Source organism: Eschrichtius robustus, chromosome 9 (genome assembly GCF_028021215.1).
Source record: "Eschrichtius robustus isolate mEscRob2 chromosome 9, mEscRob2.pri, whole genome shotgun sequence".
Classification (NCBI taxonomy): Eukaryota; Metazoa; Chordata; class Mammalia; order Artiodactyla; family Eschrichtiidae; genus Eschrichtius; species Eschrichtius robustus.
The window spans coordinates 19323944-19349864 of NC_090832.1; the positions used below are offsets into that span (position 1 = coordinate 19323944).

The 25921-nt window shown below is 37.4% G+C and overlaps 1 protein-coding gene across 5 annotated transcripts in view; it reads right to left on the reverse strand.

Moving 5' to 3' along the window:
- The window catches only part of GRM1 (glutamate metabotropic receptor 1), a 349857-nt gene that overhangs the window by 29760 nt on the left and 294176 nt on the right, over positions 1-25921 (reverse strand). For 4 of the 5 annotated variants that reach the window (XM_068551042.1, XM_068551044.1, XM_068551045.1 and 1 more), the window contains exons 6-7: positions 18237-18363; positions 6803-7733 (exon numbers count right to left, since the gene is read on the reverse strand). In XM_068551042.1, coding sequence (XP_068407143.1) covers positions 6803-7733; positions 18237-18363 — 1058 coding nt within the window. The remainder of the gene's footprint in view (positions 1-6802; positions 7734-18236; positions 18364-25921) is intronic. The other variant, XM_068551043.1, reaches the window with a different exon arrangement.

The following is a 25921-nucleotide window of genomic DNA, read 5'->3' on the forward strand; positions in this document are numbered from 1 at the left end:
TCTTCAATATACGCAAATCAATAACTGCAATACACCATATTAACAAATTGAAGAATAAAAACCATATGATCATCTCAATAGATGCAGAAAAAGCTTTTGACAAAATTCAACACCCATTTATGATAAAAACTCTCCAGAAAGTGGGCATAGAGGGAATCTACCTCAACATAATAAAGGCCATATACGACAAACCGACAGCAATCATCATTCTCAATGGTGAAAAACTGAAAGCATTTCCTCTAAGATCAGGAACAAGACAAAGATGTCCACTCTCACCACTATTATTCAACATAGTTTTGGAAGTCCTAGTCATGGCAATCAGAGAAGAAAAATAAATAAAAGGAATAGGAAAAGAAGAAGTAAAACTGTCACTGTTTGCAGATGACATGATACTATACATAGAGAATCCTAAAGACGTCACCAGAAAACTACTAGAGCTAATCAATGAATTTGGTAAAGTTGCAGGATACAAAATTAATGCACAGAAATCTCTTGCATTCCTATACACTAATGATGAAAAATCTGAGAGAGAAATTAAGGAAACACTCCCATTTACCGTTGAAACAAAAAGAATAAAATACCTAGGAATAGGGGCTTCCCTGGTGACGCAGTGGTAGAGAGTCTGCCTGCTAATGCAGGGGACACGGGTTCAAGCCCTGGTCTGGGAAGATCCCACATGCCGCGGAGCAACTGGGCCCGTGAGTCACAGTTGCTGAGCCTGCACGTCTGGAGCCTGTGCTCCGCAACAGGAGAGGCCACGATAGTGAGAGGCCTGTGCACCGCGATGAAGAGTGGCCCCCGCTTGCCACAACTAGAGAAAGCCCTCACACAGAAACGAAGACCCAGCACAGCCAAAAATAAATAAATAAATAAAGCAATTTCTAGGAAGAGGTATTATTAAAAAAAAAACAAAAACCTAGGAATAAACTTACCTAGGGAGACAAAAGACCTGTATGTAGAAAACTATAAGACACTGATGAAAGAAATTAAAGATGATACCAACAGATGGAGAGATATACCATATTCTTGGATTGGAAGAATCAGTATTGTGAGAATGACTCTACTGCCCAAAGCAGTTTACAGATTCAATGCAACCCCTATCAAATTACCAATGGCTTTTGTTACAGAACTAGAACAAAAAATCTCAAAATTTGTATGGAAGCACAAAAGACCCCGAATAGCCAAAGCAGTCTTGAGGGAAAAAAACGGAGCTGGAGGAATCAGACTCCCTGTCTTCAGACTATACTACAAAGCTACAGTAATCAAGACAATATGGTACTGGCACAAAAACAGAAATACAGATCAATGGAACAGTATAGAAAGCCCAGAGATAAACCCACACACCTATGGTCAACTAATCTATGACAAAGGAGGCAAGGATCTACAATGGAGAAAAGACAGTCTCTTCAATAAGTGGTTCTGGGAAAACTGGACAGCTACATGTAAAAGAATGGAATTAGAACACTCCCTAACACCATAGCCAAAAATAAACTCAAACCTAAATGTAAGACTGGACACTATAAAACTCTTAGAGGAAAACAAAGGAAGAACACTCCTTGACATTAATCACAGCAAGTTCTTTTTTGACCCACCTCCTAGAGAAATGGAAATAAAAACAAAAATAAACAAATGGGACCTAATAAAACAAAATCTTTTGCACAGCAAAGGAAACCATAAATAAGACAAAAAGACAACCCTCAGAATGGGAGAAAATATTTGCAAAGGAAGCAATTGACAAAGGATTAACCTCCAAAATTTACAAGCAGTTCATGCAGCTCCATATCAAAAAAACAAACAACCCAATCCAAAAATGGGCAGAAGACCTAAATAGACATTTCTCCAAAGAAGATATACAGATTGCCAACAAACACATGAAAGGATGCTCAACATCACTAATCATTAGAGAATTGCAAATCAAAACTACAATGAGGTATCACTTCACACCGGTTAGAATGGCCATCATCAAAAATCTACAAACAATAAATGCTGGAGAAGGTGTGGAGAAAAGAGAACCCTCTTGCCCTGTTGGTGGGAATGTAAATTGATACAGCCACTATGGAGAACAATACGGAGGCTCCTCAAAAAACTAAAAATAGAACTGCCATATGACCCAGCAATCCCACTACTGGGCATATACCCTGAGAAAACCTTAATTCAAAAAGAGTCATGTACCACAATGTTCACTGCAGCTCTGTTTACAATAGCCAGGACATGGAAGCAACCTAAGTGTCCATCAACAGATGAATGGACAAAGAGGATGTGGCACATATATACATGGAATATTACTCAGCCATAAAAAGAAACGAAATTGTGTTATTTGTAGTGAGGTGGATGGACCTAGAGTCTGTCATACAGAGTGAAGTAAGTCAGAAAGAGAAAAACAAATACCGGCTAACATATATACATCGAATCTAAAAAAAAAAAAAAAAAGGTTCTGAAGAACCTAGGGGCAGGACAGGAATAAAGATGCAGACGTACAGAATGGACTTGAGGACATGGGGAGTGGGAAGGGTAAGCTGGGATTAAGTGAGAGAGTGCCATGGACATATATACACTACCAAATGTAAAATAGATAGCTAGTGGGAAGCAGCCGCATAGCACAGGGAGATCAGCTTGGTGCTTTGTGACCACCTAGAGGGGTGGGATAGGAAGGGTGGGAGGGAGACGCAAGAGGGAGGAGATATGGGGATATATGTATATGTATAGCTGATTCACTTTGATATAAAGCAGAAACTAACACATCATTGTAAAGCAATTATACTCCAATAAAGATGTTAAGGGGTTTCCCTGGTGGCACAGTGGTTGAGAGTCTGCCTGCCAATGCAGGGGACACGGGTTCGAGCCCTGGTCTGGGAGGATCCCACATGCTGCGGAGCAACTGGGCCCGTGAGCCACAACTACTGAGCCTGCGCGTCTGGAGCCTGTGCTCCGCAACAAGAGAGGCCGCGACAGTGAAAGGCCCGCGCACCGCGATGAAGACTGGCCCCCGCTTGTCGCAGCTAGGGAAAGCCCTCGCACAGAAACGAAGACCCAACACAGCCAAAAATAAATAAATAAGTGAATAAATAAATTTAAAAAAAAAAAGATGTTAAAAGAAAAAAAAAACATATATACAGATGCTTAAGAAACCGTCACAAGAACATACTCATACACTATTTACTTAGAAACCTATATTTTAAAATTACTTCCTTGCATCAATTTAATGCCATTTTTTGGTGATTGTAATTGTTTTTAGTTTTGCCTGCAATTATGCACCCAAAAAGTCATAGGCGTGTACTGTCACATTTCAGCTCCATGCGCCCTCACATTGATTGGCACTCGTTGAGTTATTTATCAAAAAAATGACTAGAAGTGTTCGTTTGACTTCTAGCCATTGATATAACTTTTTTTTAATTAAAGAAAGCATGTCATTTACATAATGTCTTAATTTTTTAGTTGCATAATGTTAACTCATTTTGCTTTAAAGGTAAGTGATAAGTAACTTGGATCAAAATAACTTGCTTACTTATGAATGTCTATGGATTTCTATGTTTCTTCTGCTGCCAAGAAAGAGAATTTTTCCCACTATCTTTATATTAATTTAGGTCTGAATAGTTTCCCATGCAAATACATTAACAGCTAAAGATATTAGCAATGTCAAAGGTATTGTAATTTTGTAATTCAGTTGATCTTCCAGGGCAGGATTATGCCTAATAGGATTTCTAACTATAAGTAATTCAAGTAATCCAAACACCCAATTTATTGATTAAAATCTTCCTAAATTATATTTCAGAAAATATAAATGCAAGCGCCCAAACCTTTGGTTGTGTCAGATATCTGGCTGTGAACAAAATAACAAATTGAAGTAAACTTTGCAAAAGCAGACACACAACATCATCCTTCTCCTGTATCTCAGAAACAGCCTGGTATGAGAATATAGTTGGACTTGCAACTCCTCAGACTAATATCAAAGAGATCAGTTGGAAGCTCTTCATTACAGCATCTGTTCTGTGTTTATAGCTACATATGCAGACTGCCGAACACCCACAGTGCACCATAAATGTAGAGATTACACATCCAGAATGGTAATAAACTCATTGGGTGATATGTTCCCCAGAGTTTTCAGCCCCTTGCTTCAGTTGGCAAAACTCTGCTGGATTTTTGTTGCTGTGGAAAATATTAGATTGTTTGTGGTTTTTGTAACTTTGGAGACAGATCAGGAAATCATAAAACAGCAATTAAACGGTAAAGACAGAGGCGCTGGGATTATTTTTATATTTCAAAAGTACAATCTCATAGAGAGTTACAAGAGAAGCAATGGCAGAGTAAGGGAGAAAAATGAGTGAATAAATGGTTGTTTTCCATAGAACTTCAGCCTCAAATACCCTCTGTGGATCAGCTCAGCTGTATGGTACACTTTGGAGAAGCTACCAATTGTACAAAGAAAGCTGCATGTTAGAATTACTAATTAGAAGTATTATTCCTTACTGTAATAATCTGATAGTGCTTGATAAACTACAGCTAATAGTTGAGCAATGCATTAACTGGTGAAAGCAGCGCTTCCTAGACAACCAATCCAGTTTAGACCAAGATGCTTTTTCTCTCAAAAGCGTGATTCTAAATGAAATTAATTTCTAAATTCATAATAATGAAGGGAATATTCTCAACTTCTAAGGAAAGTTCCAGGTGTGAGAAGGTAGTCAGAATAAACACAGTGCCTGGCTACTATAGAAGTGGTAAGCTAACTTCATTTTATCCCAGCAGCCAAGCAATGTGTACTAATGATTAGTCACCTCTCTCTTGGACAGGTGCCCATATCTGTCTGTACATAGAATCCCAGAGAGAGCTTTCATAAACGCGCAATCCTGAGTACCAAAAGATATCTTGATCACATAGATTCTCTCTTTCCATTAAATGGTTATAATAACAGCTTTCAGAAATGACTCATGACCAAAAATCATATGAAAGTTTCTGAAGAACCATAATAAAGGCAGTTAGAAAACATGGCTCTGGGTAATGATGGATGTTGGAATGGAACCCTCATAAAGCCATATGGGAAGTGATAAAGGAAATCTTAATCTCTACAAACATTCCAGTTTAAAGAGTGTTTTCTCCCTTCTTTTCATTTTGTTTCCTCTCATTCCTTCCCTCTTAATGGTAATTGTCATGATGCCATTGTACATCTGGACTCTGTGGCTATGGTCTAATTGTTTTCCTCATTTCATGGCACTGTTGTTTTGCTTTCATGCTCACTAGAACTGAGAGGATGTTGGCAGGAATGAAAAATCAGGGCAAGGGAAAAAAACCGGCTAAGCAACTTTTATAATCAGCATCTCATGAAGAACTTGAAATCGATACTGCAAGAAGTAGGTGTAAATTATTGGCTTCATCCTTAACACTGAAAAAATTTGAGGATGTCTTTATTTGAAATAATAACCAAACTTGATGGACTTCAAAAATATATTTTCCCGTAGACTCCCTCATCTGATACTCAAGCCTTATATGATTTTTGTAAAAGATGCCCATGGTGCTGCTTGACCAGTAAAGATAAAAAACCCAGAAGTTTAAGGCATGTAGATTTTTTGACATATGTGAAAATGAGAAATTTCATGCCAGTTTAGACTTAGGCAAAGAATGGCTAACTAAGTGGAATTTACTTAAGAGTCACACAAATTCACAGTGGCTTGGTGTCCTCACCTACAAAATTGGGGAAAACAACATCCATTCCCCTCCCCTTACCTTGCTGACATGTTCAGGTGCACAGAATAGTTCTAAAACAATGTATATGTTATAATTATTACTATTAAAATTCTTCACTTTCAAAGAGTTGTTTCAAAAAGTGAAATTAATACTGCTAATGGGGAAAATCGTTTAATTTTTGGATAATTCAACTACCACTAGAACTTCAAGCATCCATGTTATTTTAAAAGTTGTAAATGTGACATGAAATCTGTTTTCATGGGTCTCAGAAAGAGATGACACACGCAAATTTTAGCATATGCTTCTTTGCAAAATAGAGTCAGGAAAAAGATAGGAATCTGTGTATTACATAAACTACTCAGAAGAATTACCAAAATAGAAATAATCTGGACTTTGATGTTCATGCCGACTCTCAAGTTTGGGGCTCTTCACCTTTATCTGGTTCCTTATTTCATTTGGTACTTTATGGCTAGGAAACCATTCTGGTTATAACCTTGTAGTAGAGATAGGTCAATTCATGTGTAGCATTATGGAAGTTTACAGGACACATTAAAGTTCAATAAGTAAGAGGGGCACGGTAAGACAGTTGCTTAAGGGAACTTATTTCAGGACATACTTGGTGCTCAGCTGCACTCAAATTTTGAAATAGTCAAACTTCCCCAGGTGCCTAATTTCCTTCCTCTCCATCCCAGATGAGTAACGGTGTGGCTCCAAAGTAATAAAAATAAACCAGAAGCTATCTCAACCATGATCTAAACTAGAAGTTAGAACTAGAGATTGCATCTCTCACCAGACCCCAGAGATGTACTGATGTTCCACAGAAGGAGGACCCATGCTAAAGGAAAACGTTAGGGACACAACAGAATCTGCAGATTGCAGGTAAGAATAAATATATGCTCAGCTGGTTGTTGCTTCACGTTCCTTGCTCTTTCAAAGAAATGAAAACAACGAAGACCTTTAGTACTACATTCTTACTGCAACAGAATGTGAGATTTGAAAAAAAGGAAAGATTAAGAAAGGACAGGAAAAACAGTGGGGAAATGGAAGAACATGATTAGTCAAATAGAAGAAAATAGAAAAGAGAGAGGGGTGGGGGGAGGCAAACCCGGGTCAGATAACTCACTTGGCATTCCCTGCCCCTGGTTTCTTTCTTCGGAAGATGTTGAGGAAAGTGTTGGAGCGGCAGGGCAGCTTGCCATCGCCCACGTGCATGCGGACTACATCCGAGGTGGTGAAGGCACTGCGTACATTCCTCTCGGGCTTGGCAATGATGATGTACATCTTGGGAGTGAACATGCACCCCAGGGCCACCGTTACACTGAGGCTCACTGCAAAGCAGGTAGTAATGATCTTGTAGTTGCTCCCAAAGTAAATGGGCACAAAAGCCAGCCAAATGATGCAGGTGGTGTACATGGTGAAGGCGATATATTTGGCCTCATTGAAGTTGGCGGGCACATTGCGGGTCTTGAAGGCATAGTAGGTACAACTCATGATGAGGAGTCCATTGTAGCCCAAAGGGGCCACCACACCCAAGTTGCTGGTATTGCAGATAAGGTAGACTTCTTTGATGCTTGGGTAGGACAGAATGGGCATGGGGGGCTCCATGATGATCAGGGTTACCACCAAAGTTAGCTGCACACTAATTAGAATTGAGGCAATGATCACCTGGGCCCAGGCACTCATAAACCTGGGCTTGCGGGTGCAGATCTTCTTCTTGCTGCCAGCCAGGATGCGTGCAATGCGATTGGTTTTGGTCACTAAAGCAGAGTAGCACATGGCAGAGGAGAGGCCGACCAGGAGGCGCTGGAGGTAGCAGGATGTGGTAGTAGGTTTGGCAATGAGAGTGAAAGGGCACACGTAACCGAGGAAGATTCCAGCTAGAATAATGTAGCAGAGCTCCCGACTGGAGGATTTGACCACTGGTGTATCCCGGTACAGCACGAAGATAAGGGTAACAAACAAGGTAACAAGGATGCCCAGGCAGGAAAAGGCAATGGCTATGATGGATTCTATGTTGCTCCACTCCAGATAGCGGACAGGAATGGGTTCACAGCCTGTGATGAGAAAAATAGTTCTAAAATGAATCTAAGATTTTGCTGATCAATAATAGTGCTTACTAGTTACCAGAGGCATAGCTATAGTCGCATCTTCCATGATTTATGCTATTTTAATTTTTTTAAAAATGCCTCTTTATCACACAAATAGACATACACCATTGTCTTCTCTGGACAATCATGTTCCCAAACCTAATCTCATCACAAGCCTAATGTGACATACTTAAGCCTATAAATATAATCTTTGCTTCCAGTGTTATAAATGGATGCTGCTCTGTGGATGGAACTTGGTTCTACACTTTCAGAAAATGAAAGAAAAAGAAGGAAACCAAACTGTGTTTCCATTGAAGGTTAAATGGTCACAGTGTAATAGAATAAGTTAGTAAGAAATAAACTAACAAAATTTTTATTTTTATGCAGCTATTGTCCAGAGGCAAGTCCAGCTCATAGACAAGCATTTTCTTTCTTTTCTATTCTTTCTTTTTTTTTTTTTTTTTTGGCCAGCCAGCAAACTTTTTAAACATAAATTTCATTTGAATTCTTTAGAAGAGTCTGCATTCTCCTATTTACCACATATTACATTACTCACTCTAAGTCTCACCTCTTTAGTTATGAACGTGGCATCTGAGGGCCTTTGAGTTATCAAACTCTAATAGACATACTGAAGAAGAATGAAATCTCCTCTCACCCATCTCTTGAAAGGAGAGACAGCGCTGTGTTCCTCAATGCCTGGCTTATCTTTTCCTTCCAGAATAAAGTCTCTTTTGTATTTTCACAGAGAGAAAAACATTTGTCAAGTCCTGGCAACAACCCCTTCACAGAATTTTGTGATTGGTCTGGGCCATATTTCCCAAATTGTGAGAATAAAAATATGTATTTCCATAAATTTAGGAAGAGACTCATTGTTCTGTAGCCATGAGAGCAAGGAACCACCAGAACCTGTTTTAAACCTGTTCAGTCATTCAACCAGCTGGGATCAGACTCACATTTGATACATGAGTGCAAACCACTCAGAAGCACATGCCCCTGACTGATCATAGTGGCCTCTCTCTTTTGTGTGTCAGGGGTTTGTCTGTGTCAGAGTCTCAGCCTCTTCCTGGAAGAACTTCTGCTTCCAAAAAAAGTCACATTTTAATTCTAAATCTTCCCATTTCCTTGATAAAGTTTAGAAAGATGATTAGATAGATACATAGTTAGAATAACAATGACCATTATGGGGAACTTTTGATGTAACACAATCAATAAATTAAAATATTTAAGAACAGCTATAGACACATTTGGAGATAAAATACTTAATAGTCGATATTCAGCTCCTTTAATTGGCATACTGAGGCTGCTAAATAAAATTCAAATTCCAATGGAGTCTTTGTCAAGGCCTTTGTAACCTTCTGAAAGCTACCCTCTTTGCATTTCTCTTTTTCTATGCAACCTGGTTTTGTAAATGAGCTATTCTGTCTTCGGAGTTTTTATTAGAAAAGAATACTGCATTTTAAATTTCTAGAACACAAGTCAGATCTATTGAATTCGAATTAAAACCCTGGTCTAGAGCCAAATTGAGAGCTATAATTAATGATTTTCGTAAACTTCAGGGACACAGGCAAAATATTTTCTGCAGAATTCAGGATTTTTATTAGATACTTATTGTACTGCACTACAGATATGTACCAACTAAATCAATTAATTGTTAGCCTCATGTAGGAAAATATTTAAAAAGCAGCACATTACAAAAGGGAAGATTTAAATAACCCAGTGGTGTAACATTTAAAAAATAAAAATAGAAAATGCATTACATAAAGCAATTTCAGACTTTTTTTTTCAATAAAGATTCAAAATAAGGATGGAAGATAGATTTTAGGAAACCTTCAAACAATTCTGGGTTAGACTCAATAACTGATATAACAAGGACTATAGCCTCTCTACAAATGGGCTCAGACCTGAATTAGGGCCATCAAACAAAAAAAAATGTTGAAATTAAAAATTACCAAGTTAGAAAATATCTAATATGTGACTAGATATTTCCAGATAGAGTTATATAGTAAATAAACAAGAAATCAATATAATCATGGATCTTTAGGTAAGACATCTAAAAGGGCCTCTATTCTCTGTGATTTGGGAACCTATAGATAAGAAAACCTATAGATATCACAAATAAAAGTGTAATTTAAAGAACCATTACCCCATATTAGTAAAACTCAGGATAACTACCTAAAATCTGTCTAATGACTAACTCCAGGGGAGACATTGGCAACCAAGAACTCCCTGTCTGTTCTCTGAACTCCCAGGGGAAGCAATATCTCTTTCTTATTGATATAGATGCCTTTATGTCTACTAATCACCTCACTATTAATAGAACATCAAATACCTTGGTTTAATAAAACCACTCAACTAGTGAAAATCTTTGATAATCCTATGCTCCAACATATAACTGGGACTTTGAGACTATTATTATAAGAATACATTATTCTTGCTGACACAAAACCCACAATTTTAACATACAGGATTTACTGCCAGACAAGATGTGTTATAATTCTTACACATGATCAAATTATATCTGATTTAGTCATGAAAATACCTATACTATGTATAATTTAAGACATTATCCAAGTAACAGCTTTTGTTTCAGAATTCTTATGGATGAAAGACTCCACAGAAATAGGAAGATGGATTGAAACAGAGCACATAAGTATACAGATTATCATAGATACCTAGATCATCACAAATCTTTCTTTTTTGTATAAATATGAAAATGCTACACCATGATCTATATGTATTAACAGCATAGCAATGTCAAACAACCATTGTTCATTGTGGTAGGCAGCTTCCAAAATGGTTCCAAATAATCCCCGCATCCTGGGATTCATGTCCTTGTATAATACTCTCCCCTTGAGTATGAACTAGGCCTATAACTTGTTTCTTTTTTATAGAATATAGCAAAGTTGATGGGATGCCCCTCCTGTGATTGGGTTACATAAGATAATTTCCATCTTAGTAGCAGACTCAGACTCTCTTGCTGGCTCTGATGAAGCAACCTCCTATGCTGCTAAGGTCCACATGGCAAGGGACCGAGAACAGTCCCCATGCAATAGCCAGCTAAAAAAATGAAAAGAAAGCTGAAGCCCTCAATTCAACAATCTTTTGAGGATTATATCCTGCCAATAACTGAGTTTGGAAGTGCACCCTTCCACAATCAAGCCTTCAGACTAGACCCCATCCCTAGCTGACAGTTTGATTTTAGCTTTATGAAAGATCATGAAGCAGAGAATTCAGTTATACTGTGCATTTCTGACCCACAGAAAATGTGAGATAATAAATGTGTGTCACTGTAAGCTACTAAGTTTGGGGGTAATTTGTTACACAGCAATATATAACAGATTTACCCATTAAAAGCAAATTTACCCAACCTCTTATTTCTATAGCCAATGCTTAGTCTCCTTGCCTAAGGATAATTAATTTCTTGATGTGTTGATGTTATATAAAATAATTGCTGCCATAAAGGTTGAGACCTGCAGTTAGAAAAAAAGGTACTATAAAAGCTAATACCGTTCTAGTACTATGAAAGATAATAGAAATATTTTAGAGACAATCATGCTAAACAGACTGCTCTAAGAGTCCTTACAGAGTCTCATATAGAACAACAAATAATTTATTAATAATAACAAATCCACGGAGAAGTTCAAGAATTCAATTGTAGGTACACAAACTCTAGCCAGAAAAGAGATTCTTAAAAGAAATATCAGAATGATTGTGTTGTAAGATCCATAAGGATAATTCTGGCAAAACCAGATGGCTATCTCGTAGCACCAGATGAAATATCCAATATACACTAGATAAAATTCTGATGGAAAAAATGAAAGAACTCATTTCAGTAGAAACAAATTGGCCACAAAATTAAACACTAGTGGGAAAACATTCCCAGGATAGCAGATGTGGCCAGTTCATGCTTCATTTGTAATTAAATTAATCTGGAAAAACTGTAAAGGTCGGGGGCACTGACTGATACAATTGCAAAAGAAACCTTTGAGTAACTCCAAATGCATTGCATACAGTTGTCTCCTGTGGTTTATAAATATATACTAGCTTAAATAGTGGATTTATCTTCTGGATGGGTTGAAGCATTCCCCTATTGAAAAGCCACAATACTTATAATGGCAAAAATATGATCAGACATGTAGTCTTAGCAAGCATGTTCCAACTTGCCAATCTAGTGATATGGGAACTTTTCATCGGAACATTTATTCATGAATTTAAATTATATAAGGCTGTCTTCATTCCCAAACCTCTGGACAAGTAAAAGGGAACCTTAATACTGCTGAAGGTAACATCCCTTAGTGATTTTAAACTGAGGTTTGCAGAGAGCCTCCAGAAGCTGAAGGCTCATGAAAGTTAACTGTTAACCCAAGAAACCTGAAGCAAGCTGATGACTACACAGTGGTCTTCCGTGCAAGATTATCTTAAGATTCTTATATATATCATACTCTCCTTTATATGTTCTTGCTTATTCATACTTTTCTACTTTATTGATTAAAAGCTATACAAACCTGAGTTTGTCTTTAATGTTCTCCTCACTAGTAATAAGGACTTGCCTAAACCTGGGTTTTGTTAGAGACAATCATTACTCTAACTCAGTAATTCAATTATATCAAGCTATTGTTAAGTATGCTATAACAATAAGCTTTGTATATGCAAATATTTCACAAGTTCAGTATTTGAAAGAATTCAGAAGACTCACAGAACACGCTTATGTAATGTTTTCATTTAAAGGCAAAAGGTAAAGTACAGTAAGAGAAAGTGCAGTTTAGCAGCCAGGGATCAAGAGGTACCCAGATGCAAGCTCTCTAGGACCCTTATTCCTACAAGGGTATACTTCATCTGTGGATTGAGCTACCAAAATCTGCACAATGAACATTGGTTTTGAGACAGCTCAAGATAGAAGTTCTCAGTGAAGTCTTTTATGACCCTCAAGTCATAGAGCCAAGACAACCTGTCTAATAAAATATGCCAGGGGAAATCCATCAGTAAATGAACTGACTTTGGTTGTCATCAGTGGAGTTTCAAACTTTAAACTGTATATCATAAATCCCAGTGCCCTTAATGTAGCCAGAAACCAAAGACTGATACTCAGCCATCTCAACAGATAATCATAGAGTCTTCCAAGTCTAGTTGTAAATTAAGCCTATCCTATGTAGTATACTATAGACAAATGAAGAAAAACATCCTTATGATAGAAGTATAAATACTCTTGTGTTGTAACAGTAGCAGTTTGTCATAACAACACCCCAAAGCAATATACCTACACCACCACTAGGATTACTTTATCTCGTGTGAAGATCCTAGATTATTTTCCCCATGTGGAAACCAAAGTTTGCAAGGCCAATCCAGGACCATCCAAAACAGAATCACCTGGGGATTGGGACTGATCATTTACATTTTGAATAAGCTTTTTAAAAGTTTTTTTTATTCTTTCCTTTCCTTTCTTTTTTATTTTTTAAGACACCCTAAATCTGAGAAGTGCTAGGTTTGATATCTTGAGGGAATTAGACAAAATATCCATATTGTTCATATATGTGATGTAATGTACTTATTTGTCCTGTTTCGAGGTTTAAAGAGAAGAGTTGCCCAACCGCCAAGTGTGTTTGGGTATTCCAAGACTAGAAGGGATGGCGGTTAAGTTCAATCAGTGGTAAAGAGTAAGTGTCCTGAGCCTACCTGACCCCCAGCACCCAAAAGGAGAAGACTTTAACGGGAGTTGTGCATACTATATCTAAAGTGCAGAGAAATTAAGGACCCTAGACAATCCAGAACCACTGGACAAGTCAGTTTCCTTCAAGCAGACTACAAACTACTGAGCAAAATACAAGAGAAGTGGTAATAACTCTGATCTGAGGGCAACGGGTTACTCCTAATTTTTGAAACAAACATTGGCTCACTAGCAAGATCCAAATGCATTGGAGGAGGTTAAAATTTAATATCTGACTTCTTTCCAATTAGGTAAAGACAAATTTAATATGAATCAAGAAATTAAGATAGGCCACAATTATTCTACCTAAAGTGTGTTGGGGCATTTAATAACATTTACAGTAGTACTTCATGATTGCATAAGGGTTCATTGAAATGCTTTCTTTAACATTATTACATTAATATAAATTACCTACAAGGTGAAATTATTATTTAATGTTTAACTCAATGTCCCTTCCTCTGTGAAGGTTTTTCTCTTCCCAGGGAAAAATGATTGCTTTTTTCTCTGTACTTATATGAAATTTTGTACATACTCCTGTTGCAAGGCTTATAATTACCTGTTTACATGTTTGGTTTCATATGAAGCTTCTCTTCCAGGATATAAACCTTGTTTCATTCACCCATATGTCCCAATTTCTCAAAAAAAAAAAAAAAATACCTGGCATGAAGTAGGTGGTAGTGTATAATATAAAAGTGAATAAATGAGTAGATAATATGAGAGGTGGCAGTAACTGTTGGATGGGGAAAAATAGTTAAAAAGTTAATTTCTATAACTTAGTATTTTTTATTTTTTATTGTTGAGATTTAGTGCAGTCTGACTTTCTGAGGAATTATTTTATGCTATTTGACTTTTTAAAAGGAATAAGTAGCATTGGATTACATATAATTGGCCCATAGATTGTTAAACTACTGTCAAGTTGTATATCATGGCAGAAGAGATCCCTGTTTATGCATCATATAAAGTAAAATGTGAAATTTAAATGCTGAATTAAAATGTGCATATTCCCAAGAAGAAAATATGAAAAATTTATTAAAACAGCATCAGAAGTCACTTCCTCTAAGAAATATACAATATTTTTCTTCATAGCCAAAAAATAACATATTCTTATGAAAACAAAAACTCACTAACATGTTTTTATTCATTAATATTAGAGTCTTTGAAGCATACATGAAAAGTAGCTATCACATAAAATGATTTTAAGCATATTTTAAACAAACTTCACCTTCAGTAAAAAACACTATTTTCCAAAGAGAATGATTTCTCATTTTAACTAAAATTCAGTCAAAAAAATCCACCCATGCAAATAAAATACCTACTTAAAGGCAATGCATATACTCCTCTGAATATTTTTACTGATTTTTTTGGTATTCTCTCTCTGTGAGTTTTCTCTTTTCACAACTACTGCTACCATGGCAACAATCAATAACACATTGCCATGTACTGCGCCCTTGCTCTGAGCCTGACATGGCACCAAGTAAGTGGCAAATTAGTTCTCATTTTCCATTCATGTGTAAGACTGGAAGGGATGCAGAAACAGTAGGTGTCATTAAAACTAAGTATAGCTGAATAATATTCCATTGTATATATGTACCACATCTTCTTTATCCATTCCTGTATGCTAACACATATATATGGAATCTAAAAAAAAAAGGTTATGAAGAACCTAGGGGCAGGACAGGAATAAAGACGCAGACGTAGAGAATGGACTTGAGGACACGGGGAGGGGGAAGGGTAAGCTGAGATGAAGAAAGTGTCACGGACATATATACACTACCAAATGTAAAATAGCTGGTGAGAAGCAGCTGCATAGTACAGGGAGATCAGCTTGGTGTTTTGTGACCACCTAGAGGGGTGGGATAGGGAGGGTCGGAGGGAGATGCAAGAGGGAGGGGATATGGGGATATATGTATACGTATAGCTGATTCACTTTGTTATACAGTAGCAACAAACACAACAGTGTAAAGCAATTATACTCCAGTAAAGACGTTAAAAAAAAAAGTATAAATGAGTACGAGATGCATATTCTGAAAGACCTTAAGTATAAGAGTTACAACATAATTTGGATACATGATCCGAAAGTAGCCACTTGCCTGTTGTTATCAGATAAAGGCAGTCTGAGCTGTTGCTTTGCTCAACTCATTTGAATGTTAAAGTGATTTTTACACATATGATGGATGATAGTAGATTAAATTCTCTAGAAAGATAACTGCATTAAAATTCACCTATTTATAATCAAGGAGGATATTTTTTAATATTTTACTAAGTCAAAGAGGCTTAATCAATGATGGTGATCATTTGGCAGTGGGCAGACTATATATCCACAGTGGAAGATCTCTAGGGAATAAAACATATGACTTTGAGTTCCATTATTATAACATATTAGATCTTTAAAAATTTTTTTGTATTTTAATGTTTTAAAGTTGAATAGAAGTTCTTTATCATGTATGAGATAAGCCCCCATTTAAAGGGAAGATGAAGCAGTAGGAAAAGTTGGGGGAAGCCCCAAAAGTGTAGACAAGAGGAAAACTCTTGTACCTCAAAGCCAGGACTTCTGACGTTTAAGATTAACCTTAGAAAGGTGATGGTTTTGTCTTTGAGCCTCTTCCTGATCAGTTGTGGTCTCAGTCAGATAGCTGAGGGCTGACTCTGAAGTCAAGCCCAGTTCTCAAGCACAATGGTGATCTAAGGGGACGGCTTTCTCAAGATGAAAAGGACCGGCAGGAAGCACACACTACAAAGGAGGGTAAAGTTGTGAAGAGAGACACAGTACGAGTGGGAAAGGAGGCCTGTGTCCAGAATGAGGTTGGAAAAGCTTTTCCAAGTCAGTCCATTGCACGCAACCATGAGATAAATGCATAGTGAAAGGGCATTCGACCCAGGGACAAAAACCCCTAGATTCTAGTGGTGGCTTCTCCTATTGATGAGCTGTATTGATGTAGATGAACTTGGGTGAGTTCCTTCTTCTTTCTAATTCTTTCAATAGAACAAATATTTATCAGGCAGCAATTATGTTCAAGGCACCAGGCTATGAGCCAGAGAGTAATGTTTCTCAAGGGATGGAACAGGGACTAAGTGCTTCAGAATCTGCTGGGTCTTGTCTCAGAAATAGTGAATGGGAATCTCTGTAGATGGCTAATTCCCAGGTAATTTTTAGGCACATTGAAGTTGAAAACTAGTTTTCAGCTAGAGAATAAAGAAACAGGTGAGGTATAGTTTGTACCTTCAAAAATATGCTGATCTAATTTCTTTTCATTTAAAAATGGCCTTTGTACCAGGTGATTTCTAAAAGCTTTCTGATACTCAGTCTGTTTTCTAACAGGGTTAACATTTTACAAGGTCTCTCACTCACAAAGTATAATTTTAATTATGTGACCTGATTCTACTCAGCCAGCCATTTTTGATGCCCCTTGAATAAGCCACACAATTTCTTAGTTTCATATTCTTATTTGGGAACAAGTCAAAAAGTAAACAACAATCATGAATGTTACCCTAATGATTTTCAGCAGCACACAGGGAAGCATAGGATCAGCAGTCAATGAGCTACGACCTGCTTCTAACTAGTTGCATGACCTTGGGCACAAGTACACCTCTCTAGGCCTCAGCTTTGTCGTTCTAAAATGAGGGATTGCATTACTCAGATGACAAGGTCTCTATGAACTCAAAGACAAAGTTTCTATGGCTTTATCACTTTTCAAATTTGTGAAAAGTACCTGTAAAACACCTCTCATCTGTGAACTCATACCAGGGTCTTTGGAAATCAAAACTCATATACCTGAACATTGCTCTTGGGAAGCTTATAAACTCATGTAATCCATCCACAGGAGTCCCATTGATTTTATGAGTAAATCATCTCTGCATTCATTTATTCCTCTCCATTGCTGTAGCAGCTGCCCTAGTTCATACCCTTTGAAATTACTCACTTGGACCAACATAATAGCTTCCTAACTTCTCTCTATTTTTAGTCTAGGCTCACTACTCTCCTCCATACTACCGCCAGGGTCATCTTTCTGAGACACAGATATCATGATGTTATTCACCGCTTTAAATTCTTCAGTGGTTCTTCTGTGCTTAAAGCCAAAATCCAAACATTTATAAAAAGGTCCTACAGAAGCTCCTTACCATTTGCTGCCAGTGTACTCATCCAGTCTCATTTCTGACCACGTATCTACTAGGCCTTGCATTTACCAAACAACCCCATATACTTGTTCCATGGTTTTCTCCAAATGTATTACATGCTTTCATGTTTCCCATGTTCTACTTTATGTCTGGAATTTCTTTCATCTCCTTGTCTGCCTAACAAACTTTACAGTAGTTTATAAATATCTCTATTGTAGTAATAACTATTTTATTTTATACTTTTACATGTTTCTTCCCTGATATATTTTAAGTAAATAAAGCTGGGGCTGTGTTTCACTTATTTTTGAACCTTTACGTCCTGCAATAGTGCCTCATATACAGATGTTCAAGAAATATTTGCAAATATAAATTCAGGTGACTAGAAATATCTTCAGATAAAATTTTTAAAAAGAAAAGCAGGAACAACTGGTATACAAGAATAACCTTTGAATACACTTTTACATTTAAATGAGCTTTTAATATAGATTATGGAAAACGTATAAGAGGTTTATGTGTACACTTTGACATGAGCAGTAACAATGTAAATAAACATTGAAAAAGACATGAGCTAATCACTATCATTTTAAACAATAGGCACATCGGAAAGGTCAACAGTCAGGGGCAGGGCTTACAAGTGAGGCAGCGCTTACCTGTTAGATCTGCATTGGGCCACCAGCCCAAGTCACAAGCTTTGCAGGTGAATTCGTCTTGCACATATTCATTCTCTTTGCAGGCAGTGCAAATCCAGCAGCAACTGACTTCTCCTTTCCGTATGACCTATAACATAGCAATATTTCATATGCCTTACAGATCGTTTCTCCAGAAAGACTTTTTTTTTTTTTTTTCAGGTGAGGACTTGCTTTCAAACTATGATTTTTTCAGAAAAGTAACTTTTCAAAAAATTGTATATGTCGAGGAACTTTAAATACATAGATTGGGATATACCTTATTGTACCAGAGTTCAGATGTGAATTTCAGTTCATTCCATGTTGGATTTGGAAGCTTTTCAATAATAATTTCTTTTATAAAAGGAATTAAACAGCTGAATCATATCATTATGTATATTAATATGTATTAATAATTCATAGAAAAGTAAAAATACATTTTTCTTTTTATATTGTTACAAGTTCCCTGATATTTACTTTCATAATGTCTAATATGCTGTTAATCCCATCCATTAAAAAATTATTTCTAATATACTTTGGTTTTCATTGTATAAATTCTATTTTATGTTCTTATATTTCCATGTGTCTTCTCGTGATATGCATGTTTTCTTTTAAATCCTTTTGTATGTATTTACAGTAGGTATTTTAATTTGACTTCTAATTCCATCATCAATATAATATCTGGGACTGTTTCTATTGCTTGCTTTTTCTTCAGGTAATGTGTCACATTTTCTCGTTTTGTCACATGTCTAAAAATTTTTAACCAGATGCTGGACATAAGGTGTAGAGTGCTGGATTTTTTTCTTGAAGTAGTATTGGCCTTTGTTCCGGCAGGCAGCTAAGTCACCTGTCACTCAGTTTGAGTCTTGTTTTTCATTTTTTAGGGCAAGTCTAGAATAGTCTCTACTCTAGGAATAGTTTAGTCTCATTATAAACTATGACCCTGCTGGGATCTCTACTTAACTCTTTGTGTACTCAGCAAAGCATCTCCACTAGGGCTTGTAGAAACTGGGACAATTCTTGGCCTTGTGTGACCTCTGGGAATCCAGCTCCCCACTAATTGTTCTTTACCTGGACATTCTGAATTCTACCCTGCTCATACAGATTCAGTCAAATACTCATGAAAACTCATATGCCAACTTCTGGGACTCTTTTTCTGCATAGATCCATCCTCTTCCTTCCTCTGCACTACAAATTCTGGTTGCCTTGGCCTTCTTAAACTCTGATTTCTGTCTTCTTAAATTATCAAGATAGCCAAGCTCTGTTTGTGTTCTTTCTCACTAAACAACAACTAGGAAATTGCCTCCAGACAGAAAGCCAGAGTGATTTTAGGGTTCACCTTGTTTGTTTCCTTTCAATTCCTTGAATTCAAGGTCATGCACTGTTTTCCAATGTCTGAACATAGTTATTTCATATATTGTATCAAGTTTTCTTGTTGTTTACAGCAGAAGACAAAGTCTGTACTCTGTTACTCCCTCATGGCTAGAAACAGAGGTCCCTCCCCAACACATTAGACATAATCAAATGTTCTCATATGTAAAGTCAGAAATTAAACTGTAAATATTGCCATACCTTAAAATCATACAAACGCTATCCTTTGTGAAAATAAAATTATCTTCTTGCAAATCAGGTCGAAATTTATACCACTATTTTAGAATTACATGAAAAATATCAAATGACATTATATTTTCAGAAAATGTAAAAGGTTTCCTTTTTCTTCTTTTACTTTCAAATAACTTTAGAAAGTAGACTCAGATTAAGTCTTTTTGAAAATTTCACACCTATCCTCAGAATAAGCATGAGAAATCTATATTCCAAATTATAAATTTTTCTAAGTGCCATGAGAAAAATTGAATAAATGAGTACTGCTTTTTACATTAATGAGTATAAGAAGTACAAAATAGTGTATATCTCTTCAGTCCGCTTTATCTTTTGCCTAACTATAAAATGAATACTATGAATGAGACAATTTCAAAAGATAATAATGCTACACAATTTATTTATGCAGAATGATTGGTGAAAGGTAGATCCTATGAGTAACTGGCACATGGAAAGTATTTAAGATTAGGCTTTGAATGACTGAATAAATGAATGAATAAGTGATTGGCTTATACCTCTAATAAATAATGAAAAAGGAACTGCTCAAATGGAGTTTTTTTTTTATTACTTCTTATTCAGCCACCAAGTATGTGCACTTTTGCCATACAATGTCTAAAATATGGCATTTGTCTTTTCTATCTCTCAGCCACCCCTCTAGACTCAGAAAGATGAATTCTGGTCCCTGTCTCCTAATCATATAATGTGCCTCTAATTACTTCTCACTCCAGAGTTACATGCACACAGCTGTCAAGATCATCTCGAGGGCCTGTGGGCTCCTCAAGAGAAGGGAATCATGCCATACTTTCATTGTTTTCAGATCATAGTCATCAATAAATGTACCAAGAACACACAGTAGCTGGCCAATGAACGAGTGTTGAGTTGAATCTTTTTTAAAAATGTAATTCAGTCACTCAAGGAATGTCAGTGTCTCCCTTTTCTAATACCTTTGAAATATAAGCTCTTTGGTCAGTCATTCACTTAGTCTCTGGTCCTTGTTTCTGCACCTAAGTTTGACTGTTAATAATCTCTTACATAAGTCCGCCAAACAAGGAAGAGCAGCCTCTGTGCCATCCCCTGCTTACATCCTCATTAATGTTTGTTTTGGAGGGAGGTTTCAAGTAGGGCAGATACATCATCTAATTTGCTTTCCATCTGACTTGCTTTCTACAAGGATTATTATGGCTGCTGTTTAGAGAACAGATTTTAAGAAGGACAAAAGAGAGAGAGTGTGTGTGTTGTTTAATCCATGGCTTTAACATGCAACAATAAAGAAATAAATATATTTTAATAAAAGAAAGGATATTCCTTTCCATTTAGAATATCATCTTTCCTCCATCAGCCCATCTATGTCACTACTTTCGAGTCCTGACACATGCTCCAGGAAGTATTTCTGGTGCAGTGAGACTTTTGAAACATTACCTTATTTGGAATTCTCTATAATTAAAATATACTTGGTATTTTATTACCACAAGTTAGTTAGCTTTTGTCCTCTAATTGTTTCACATGTATATGGTAGATATGTTTCATTCAGATACTTTTTAAAAAATTCTTAAATTATTGTCTCTATGTTTTAATCTCCCCCATATCACACAGGTATTGATATTTTAAATTATTTTTATATTTTTATACTAACTGATATTTCTTTTGCATGTAGTATACACTCAATAACTGAATGTATTGTCTCATTTTTGTTACTGTAAAACACTTTTTATGACAGCTCTGAGTCATGATAAGAGATTTGATATTTCTCTGAAATTGCCCTTGAAAGACCAAGACTTCCCAAGACACAGGAACTGTTTTGATTCCTTTTACGTCCTGTGTACGTGGTGCTCTGTTTATTGTTAGTAAGACTAGATGACCTGCTGCTTCACACAAGGTTATGATTCAATTCCATATACACTGTAGGAGTCTTAAAGTATTTATGCCATAGGAAATCAAGCGTTAACTTTATGACTGCGTTTCTGAAGTAACTTGAAATGGATTTTTTAAATTTAGGCTTTATTTAGAAAAAGGACAAAAGAAAGAAAACAGCATCGAAAGAATATAATGAAGGAAAAGTAATGATAAATCAAAGGAAACAGAGAAATTTGCTTCAGAAGGGAAATGCCTGGAAGACTAAACAGAATAAAGACACTGGTCCTACCTAATTAGGACTGTAGGAAAATCAGCTGAGGGAGAGAAGGGCTAGTCCTACCCTCCTGTGTCCCCATGACACCCAGTATGAGAGCTTGGGCAACAATGGACTGTAATTGCTGATACAATTTTTTCCAGCTACACTATGAGTTCCTCAAAGGAAGGGGCCATGTTTAAGTTTCTTTTGCATTCACAGTGCTAGCATAGTTATTGGTACATATTAATTTTTCAATAATTACTCAATAATGTATGTGAAAGAAAAGAGGGAAATAATATGGAATATTACATAAGCAAAAGAAATGAAAATGAAGAATTCAAAGAGAATAAAAAATAGGAGGAAATTGAAGAGAGCCTTGAAAGAATTATAGAAAAATATCAGTTTAGGAAAATCCCTACGTAGTAATTTATTACAGGGGAAATGTAACAAAAATCATATAGGAATAGAAAATGATCACAAAAATGGACATACATTGAATGAGACCATGTGCAAGGCCCTCTGTACAGAATTACACTAAACCTCACAACCACTCCATGGAGTGAAGTTAATTATTTACATTTTGCAGATGAAGAAACAGCTGCAGAGGGGATCAGTAACTTGTGCAAACCTCAGGCACATTATCACCAGGTAGTTTCAAGAACTAAGCTCTTCCTTGTGTAAAAACAGCCGTCAGAATGATGACATGTTATGCTGAGAACCAAAATTATATCTCAGAAGTTGGCAGATATATATTTACTTAACCAACATTTATTTAGTGGCCCAGTGTGCCAGACACGGTGCTATGCATGGGGACAAATAAATGAAAAGACCTGATGATCACTGAGGTTAAGAAGCTCAAAATCTGACATAATATAATACGTATACTGCTAGAAGGAGGAATGAAATGCTTATGCAGGGCATATGCCTTCAATCATTCATCCATTCATTCATTCACATTATGCATTCACAATCAGTGAATAAAACAGATCATATCCCCATCCTTGAGGAGCGCCATCCTAGAAAAGGGCTTTGAGAAAACTACAGCAAGAAAGAGGAATAGGGTTCAGGGCAGGGACCAAGGTGAGGCAAGCCTAGTGCCTAGGGACCAGAATTAAAGAGGCCCTTAAAACCCTCAGCGTTGTGCACATGCCCACCCTGCACTTGCAGGATCTTGATGGGGGGCCCCTTTAGGGTCTGTGCCCTAAGTTCTTCACTTGCCTCATCTTAGTCCCAGTCTTGACAGGGAGGCACCTGGAATTGGGGATTGCAATTTTGCATATGGTGGTCAGGTAAGCCTTCACAAAGATATGCCATTCGACTAAAGACTTGAGAGAGGGAAAGGGAGTAAGTCCTGAATATATCTGGTGGAAGAGAGTTCTAGGCAGTGGCATCAGCTAAAGAAAAGACCCAGAAGTAAGAGTCCAATGGGTACTCATGCTATTGCCTTCCTTCTCTACTTTTCTGTATGTGTGTTATACTTCAATAAATATTTACTTAAAAAGGAAAATGAGCCCTGCTTTGGTCACTGCCACCTGCAAGACACAACAGCTCTGCTGTGTTCCTTCTCTGCCCGGTGTCTTGTGATTCAGCAGCAGGTCCTATCGGCACCTGTCCCCAAAAGTGGCAGACAAGCTAGATCTGAGGCTAAGGTGATGACCAAAAAATTCAGTAACCAGGAGACCAGCTTAAACACTGGTCAAAGCATGAGAGGTGAGGGTGTAGGTATTACTCAGAGTGGCTGTGAATAAATTAATGATGATTCCATAGAATTTCTCATTATGACCAGTGCTTGCAAAGTTTTCTCTCGTCCAGAGACACTATAATAATTTCATGCTTTCACATGCATAATAAAATACAAAAAGGAACTCAGTATTTTGTCTTCAACTTTTTTCAAAATTTTAGCCAGTATGTTTTTAGTAGCTGGGGCAGATCACATCATCATTATGTAATCATAAGCTTCTCAGATAAGGAATTTTGATATTCCTGTGGACAATTTTTGTTGAGAACCTGCCATCCTGCAGTGGAATTTATAAAATATTACATAATGAAGGAACTATGTCATTGTTTCATTGGTTGCCAAAATGGTTGCATTAATTATGAACAAGTTAAATGGGTAGTTTGTTTTGATTCACAAAAAGGGGAAGTTGAGGTGAACAGGACAGCTGTGGTTGATGTTATTGCTAACTTTCTTAGCTGGTCTTATGGCCATGTGAGAGTTGCCCTTATTCTTAGAAGACAAAAGCTGCGGTATGAAGTTTCATGATATCTGCACCTCACGTTCAGATGGTTCAGGGAAAAAATAGTTAACCCAATTCTGAAATATATAGTTTGTAAAAATATGTGTATCTGGGCTTTTCTCCACATATATAGGGGGTATTTTACTATATGACAATATGGCATGTGTAATGAAGAACCATTTATGATATGGTCTCCATAATTCTATCTTGATCGGCCAGGTAAGAAGGGGGGAAGTAGTGATTTCTACTTTCCATGCCTAAACTCCCAGACTCAAACCATCATCTTGGAGTAAAGAATCCAAAAACGAACTAAATGGAAGAAAAAAATAAAAGAGAAGAGAGGGGAAAAGAAAGAGTAGGAGGAGAATGAAAGCAATCCCCAGGACCCTTTCCCTGGGACTCTCTGCCACTTTCCCCATCTCTGTCAGACTCTCCCGACCACCTTCACTAATATTTATTGCCTGCTTAGTTCTAGATTCTGTTCCCTCGGCAATTTTAAAGTGGATCTCTATTTATAATTTTGTTGTAAACTACTGAGAAAATCAGCTTTATCAATTGAAACTTGCATTTGTAGGAAATATGCCAGTTCATATAATGAAAGATGGTTGAACAACATGTGGCTGTGGGTCGATAAGAGCTTTGGATTGGCTCCAAGCTCAGCTCAGCATTTGCTAGCTGAGAAAGCTTCGGGCAAGTGACTCAAGCCCTCTGGGCCTCTGACTTCTCATCATAAAATGGGGTGATAATATCTGCTTTAAAAGGGTTGTTTTAAGGAATAATTGAAACGATGTCATCCATTCTTGTACTTGCACAAGAATATGCTTGATAAGTGTTAGTTCCCGATCTCTATTGCCTCCCTTCTCCTTTCTTTCACTTTCTCCCCCTTGTCTTCCCACCCCTTCTTACCTCTTTCCTGCCTTCCCCACACCAAGGAAAATAGCAGCAGGCTTGGTGTGGGAGACCAATACACGTGCCAGGCCCTTGCTGTTTGCTTGCAGATCCATTGTCCATATTTTACGTGCTGCCTCAAATTCTTTTTGCCTGACCTGTCTCTTAGGCCCTTGGGCCCTGGCTCTTGAGGGTTCTGGATGCTTCTGCAACTCCTACCTCAGAGCCTACCACTACTGTGTCATCTTCTGGCATCTCCAGGTGACTCTCTCTCCCCCGGAGGAGGCACTGGGTTCCAGAACTGCCTCCTTGGCAATTCAGCACAGCAGGAGCCCAGACCAGACTGTGTAAGACCCACAGAGACTTCTCCCCCTGCTGCTTCCAAATTCAAAGAAGGTCCACATAGCAGGACATGGACACTGGCTTTCCCAGTAGCTGCCTAAAGGGGTCAGATGACGTCACTTCCTGTGAGCAAACGCTGACCACAGGAAGCAGAAAATAGAATGGCAGGAGTGCATACATTTTTTCTCCCTTCCTTGCTCCCACAGACAGTCCGAGCAGCCTGTCCAGAGACCTCCGTGAGGCTGAGCTGTGCTCAGTGAGGCAGCGCCCTGCTCAGTGATGCTTCACCTTAGTGGTAGAGGTGTTCCGCCATGCTTGCATGCCTCCCTTCCCTTTTCCTCTCACTCTTGCTTCCCTGGGATTGTATCTCCCAGTAATGCATTAGCACTTAAACTTGCTTAGCTTTCAGGGTTCAAGGGAACCTGAGCTAAGTATCTGTGCACTACATTGCTCAGGCTCTCTTTCCAGCATCTTCTCCATACGGTTGGCAGGAT